The 6,000-nt window shown below is 44.8% G+C and overlaps 1 protein-coding gene across 1 annotated transcript; it reads right to left on the bottom strand.

Annotated features, from left to right (window-relative positions):
• Nucleotides 1–4,789: 4,789 nt before the first annotated feature.
• On the bottom strand, nucleotides 4,790–5,332 carry ASCL3 (achaete-scute family bHLH transcription factor 3). The gene has a single exon (XM_038764007.1). The coding sequence runs from the start codon at nucleotides 5,330–5,332 to the stop codon at nucleotides 4,790–4,792; it is 543 nt and encodes a 180-aa protein (XP_038619935.1).
• Between the last annotated feature and the right edge of the window lie 668 nt (nucleotides 5,333–6,000).

Genomic DNA, 6,000 nt, shown 5'->3' with positions numbered 1-6,000 from the left:
GTACAGTGCTCTGCACACAATAAGCGCTGAATAAACACCATTGATTGATCGATGTAAAGCTTTGGGGGGAAGGGGGTGGCAGTGTGGCATAGTGGAAAGCGCTTTGATCTGGGATTCAGGAGAACCAGGTTCTAGTCCCAGCTCTGCCACTTGTCTGCTGTGTGTCACTTAATTGCTTAGTACAGTGTTTTGCACACAGTAAGCACTCAATAAATACCACTGAATGGATGAATGAGCCTCTCTGGGCCTCAGTTTCCCCCTCTAAAAACTGGGGATTACATTCATTCATTCATTCAATCGTATTTATTGAGCACTTACTGTCTCCAGCGATGGATCTAACTGAGGTGCGGACAGTTCGAGCTTAGATCGTCTCTATATGTTGCCGACCTGTACTTCCCAAGCGCTTAATACAGTGCTCTGCACACATTAAGCGCTCAATAAATACGATTGAATGAATGAATGAATAGTGGTGTTTCACCTTCAGGAGTGTAAGCCTCAGAACCTATCAGGAGCCTCCTTTTAGTCTCCCGGTCCTCCATTCTCATGAACAGGGCTGGCATTGGCAGTAGTTCAATCAATCAATCCATCAATCAATGGTATTCATTCATTCAATCATATTTATTGAGCACTTACTGTGTGCAGAGCACTGTACTAAGCGCTTGGGAAGTACAAGTTGGCAACATATAGAAACAGTCCCTATATGTGCTCACAGTCTAGAAGGGGGAGACGGACAACAAAACAAAACATGTTGACAGGTGTAAAAGTCATCAGAACAAGTAGAATTAAAGCTATATGCCATCATTAACAAAATAAATATTTGCCCTCCCTCCTGCTTTGAGTCTGAGACCTATATGGGGCCGGTCTGTACCCGATCGGATTGATTTGCGCTTACCCCAGCACTCATCAATCAATCGATCGATCATATTTATTGAGCATTTGGCCCAGTTTGGGCACATCGAGAGTGCTGAATAAATACAACGATTATTAGAACATTCCCAGAGGGACCTAGAACTTCTTACAATAATAATAATAATAATAATGATGGCATTTGTTAAGCGCTTACTATGTGCCAAGCACTGTTCTAAGCACTGATCTGTTTCTCCAGATGATTGAGGTTGTCAACATGGACCCAAGCTCTGCTCACAACAAAAAGTTCTCAGCGTGGCATTGCTACTTTACATTGCCCTCAACCCACACTTAGGCCATGAAGAACGACCTAGTAGATAGAACACGGCCCTTGTGTGACCTTGGACTAGTCACTTCACTTCTCTGGGCCTCGGTTACTTCATCTGTAAAATGGGGATTAAGACTATGAGCCCCACGTACTTCATTCATTCATTCATATTTATTGAGCGCTTACTGTGTGCAGAGTAATAATAATGATGGCATTTATTAAGGGCTTACTATGTCAAAGCACTTGGAAAGTACACTTTTGGCAACAAATAGAGACAATCCCTACCCAGCAACAGGCTCACAGACTAGAAGAGGGGGAGAACTATTCGTGGACTGTGTCCATCCTGATTTGGTTGTATCTATATATGTATATACGTATATACGGTTGTACATATTTATTACTCTATTTATTTATTTATTTATTTATTTTACTTGTACATTTCTATCCTATTTATTTTATTTTGTTGGTATGTTTGGTTCTGTTCTCTGTCTCCCCCTTTTAGACTGTGAGCCCACTGTTGGGTAGGGACTGTCTCTATGTGTTGCCAATTTGTACTTCCCAAGCGCTTAGTACAGTGCTCTGCACATAGTAAGCGCTCAATAAATACGATTGATTGATTGATTGATTGATCTATCCCGGTGCTTAGTACTGTCCCTGGCATGTAGTAAGTGCTTAAAATATAACATAAAAAAAAAAACAAAAAAACCCCACACATGTGTGAGGAGGGAGTGGATTTGTGTGGGAATGTGTTTGTGTGGGAGCGGGGAGGAGAGCACTGAGGAGGAGTGTGTGTGTGTGTGTTTTTGTGTGGTGCACATAATAATAGTAATAGTAATTGTTAAGCACTTACTATTTCATTCATTCATTCAATCGTATTTATTGAGCGCTCACTGTGTGCAGAGCACTGTACTAAGCACTTGGGAAGTACAAGTTGGAAACATATAGAGACGGTCCCTACCCAACAGGGGGCTCATAGTCTGTTCTAAGCACTGGGTAGATACAAGACAATCAGGTTGTCCCACGTGGGATTCACAGTCTTCATCCCCATTTTACAGATGAGGGAACTGAGGCCCAGAGAAGTGAAGTGACTTTCCCAAAGTCACACAGCTGAAGAGGCGGAGCCGGGATTATATCCCACGACCTCTGACTCCCAAACCCGGGCTCTTTCCACTAAGCCACGCTGCTTCTCATGCTACTCCAACGATGGGAAAAGTGCAACTTGGCAGAGAAGGTGCATCATTCATTGCAGTGAGTGGAGAGGGAGGAAGGTCAGTTCTGCTTTCAGCCTGGCAGAGCTACATTGTATCATCTGCACCCGAACTGCTGGTGCGCACAGGAGGGCCCAACTCGGTGGTCCTGGAGCAGATTTATTCTATTTATTTTATTTTGTTAGTATGTTTGGTTTTGTTCTCTGTCTCCCCCTTTTAGACTGTGAGCCCACTGTTGGGTAGGGACCGTCTCTATATGTTGCCAACTTGTACTTCCCGAGCGCTTAGTACAGTGTTCTGCACACAGTAAGCGCTCAGTAAATACGATTGATTGATTAAAGAAGTGCCGAAGTGGTATTGGGAGGAGAAATATAGTGGGGAGATGAAAGGTTAATCAGAGAAAGCTTACTGGAGGCATCTTCAGGTAAAACTCACCTCGGTCACCATCTGGAGTTTAGTCAAGATTGCTTGGCATGAGATAATTGTAAACCCATGGGAAGCAGCTTGTCTAAGTGGAAAGAATACAGGCCCGGGAGTCAGAGGACCTGAGTTCTAATCCAGACTCTGCCACTTCCAGTGCTTTGCACATAGTAAGCGCTTAATATATGCCATTATTATTATTATCATTGTTGTCTGTTATGTGACCTTGGGCAAGGCACTTCACTTCTCTCTGTACCTCAGTTCCCTTATTTGTGAAATGGGCATTTAATACCTGGTCTCCCTTCCTACTTAGACTGTGAACCCCATGGGGGAGCCGATTATTTTGTATCCACCCCAACACTTAGAACAGTGCTGGGCACAACGTAAGCGCTTAACAAATACCAGTTATTATTAACCTTGATTAGTCACTTCCAACACGCCTGGAACAGAGGGGAAGAGTAGCCTCTTCTGTCTACAGAAGAGAAATCCGTGACTCAACCCAAGGAAGTGACTTGCCCGAAGTCACCCAGCTGACAAGTGGCAGAGCCGGGATTTGAACACATGATATTTATTACCCTATTTATCTATTTATTTTACTTGTACATATCTATTCTATTTATTTTATTTTGTTAATATGTTTGGTTTTGTTCTCTGTTTCCCCCTACTAGACTGTGAGCCCACTGTTGGGTAGGGACCGTCACTATATGTTGCCAACTTGTATTTCCCAAGCGCTTAGTACAGTGCTCTGCACACAGTAAGCGCTCAATAAATACGATTGATTGATTGATAGACTGTGAGCCCACTCTTCTAGACTGTGGGTAGGGACCGTCTCTATATGTTGCCAACTTGGACTTCCCAAGCGCTTAGTACAGTGCTCTGCACACAGTAAGCGCTCAATAAATACGATTGAATGAATGAATGCAGTCAGAATGAGACCCCAGGTCACCCCCGACCCCAAGAGCCTACCTGCTCTCCCTTTAAATGACTGAAACACAAGATGGATTCTAACAATCAGTCAGTTAATGGTCTTTATTGAGCACTTACTGTGTGCCGAACCCTGTACTGAGCACTTGGGAGGGTACAAAGTAGCAGAGTTGGCAGACCCATTCCCTGCCCATAATGACCTTGCGGTCTAGAGAGGGAGATGCAGATCGTGCTGTGATTCTAAATATATTTGTGCTTTGCTGCCAGCTCAAGAAAACTCCCAAGAAAAAGTTCGAGCATAGAATACGGGCCTGGGGATCAGAAGGACCTGGGTTCTAATGCCGGCTCTGCCACTTGTCTGCTGTGTGACCGTGGGCAGGTCACTTCATTCCTCTGGGCCTCGGTTCCCTCATCTGTAAAATGGGGATTAAGATCGGGAGCCCTGTGTGGAACAGGGACTGACTCCAACCTGATTATCTTGTATCTTGAGACTGTGAGCCCCACATGGGACAACCTTATTACCTTGTATTTACTCCAGCGACTAAAACAGTGCCTGGCACATAGTAAGCGCTTAACAAATACCATTATTATTATTATTATTATTATTATCTATCCCAGTGCCCAGAACAGTGCCTGGCACATAGTAAGTGTTTAACAAATACCACAAACGAGTAATCCCAAACACTACTAATCAATGCACTTTAATACCACAGGATGCAGCCTCTTTATCTGGATAAAATACTATTCACACAACATTGATATAGGTATAATATTGATAATAATAATAGGTATAATTGATAATAATATTGATATAGGTATAGGCCGAAGAGCACAGGACCGCATCCGTCTGTAAATACAGAGGCAAAAAGGGGGCTGAAATTTCAGCGCGTGTGTGAAGTGGCGGGGAAACAGGGCCAGAGAGAGGTCAGATTTCGAGGAGTTAATTGCGGGGCGGTGGGGGATGATCTCAGAGTTGGGATCATCTGGGAACAAAATTAATTTCTCTGTTCTTTAGGCAAAGGGGAGTTTGGGGGGGTTTTATTCTCAATGATCCGGATTCCGCTCAGACGATTCGAAAGATGGGGTCGGTTTGGTGACTAAAAGTTGCCACCGTCGCCTGGCCTTTCCCTCCGAGATCCTTCGCCACGGCTCCATCCCCGGACAGGATGGATCGCAAGCGGTCGATGTACTTGATGGCAGCTCTGAGGGTTTCGACTTTGCTGAGCCTTTTCTCCAGGTACTCCTCGGGCAGGTGGCGTCTCAGCCGGGCGTACCCTTCGTTGACGCACTTCACTCTCTGCCTTTCCCTCTCGTTCCTCTTCCTGATGAAAGCCGGCCCGTAGGAGGACTCGCCCACCTCGAAATTAGAGAAAGGAGTTTGGAAAGGAAAGGGGCAGGGTTCTCTGTAGCTTTCAGGGAGGAGCGCGTTGTCCGTCGGAGAGAGGAGTGGAAGATCGTCCGAAAAAGGGGCCGGGACGGGAGCCTCTGGGTACAGGTGGAAGGCGACGATGGGGTCCAGGTAGAAAGGTGGAGTCGCCTGCAAGTCGGGGGAGTCACTGTAGAGAGGCAGCTCTTCAGGGAGGTTAGAGAAACATTTACTATCCATTATTTTCTCTTGGATTCCCCTGGAAATGTAGATAAGTTTACGTTAGTTCAGCCAATCAATCAACCGTTGGAACCGGAACGCTCCACTGTGCGGTGAGAGCTTGGGAGACTACAATATATTTATTGTACATATTTATTCTATTTATTTTGTTAATATGTTTTGTTTTGTTGTCCGTCTCCCCCTTTTGGACTGCGAGCCCGCTGTTGGGTAGGGACCGTGCCTATATGTTGCCAACTTGTGATAATAATAATAATAATGATGATGGCATTTGTTAAGCGCTTACTATGTGCAAAGCACTGTTCTAAGCACTGGGGTGGGGGATACAGGGTGATCAGGTTGTCCCACGTGGGGCTTACAGTCATCATCCCCATTTTACAGGTGAGGTAACTGAGGCTCCGAGAAGTTAAGTGACTTACCCAAGGTCACACAGCAGACATGTGGCGGAGCCGGGACTCGAACCCATGACCTCTGACTCCAAAGCCCGTGCTCTTTCCACTGAGCCACACTGCTTCTCTGCTTGTACTTCCCAAGCGCTTAGTCCAGTGCTCTGCACACAGTAAGCACTCAATAAATACGATTGAATGAATGAATTTATTTTACTTGTACATATTTATTCTATTTATTTTATTTTGTTAATATGTTTTGTTTTGTTGTCTGTCCCCCCCTTC

The sequence above is a fragment of the Tachyglossus aculeatus genome, chromosome 22 (genome assembly GCF_015852505.1).
Source record: "Tachyglossus aculeatus isolate mTacAcu1 chromosome 22, mTacAcu1.pri, whole genome shotgun sequence".
In the NCBI taxonomy this organism is placed as follows: Eukaryota; Metazoa; Chordata; class Mammalia; order Monotremata; family Tachyglossidae; genus Tachyglossus; species Tachyglossus aculeatus.
Note: the sequence above shows the minus strand (reverse complement) of the source record. Positions and strands in the feature narration are given on the sequence as shown.

Coding starts and splice junctions, on each gene's coding strand:
- ASCL3 (XM_038764007.1), bottom strand. CDS start 5,332: ATGGATAGTAAATGTTTCTCTAACCTCCCTGAAGAGCTGCCTCTCTAC.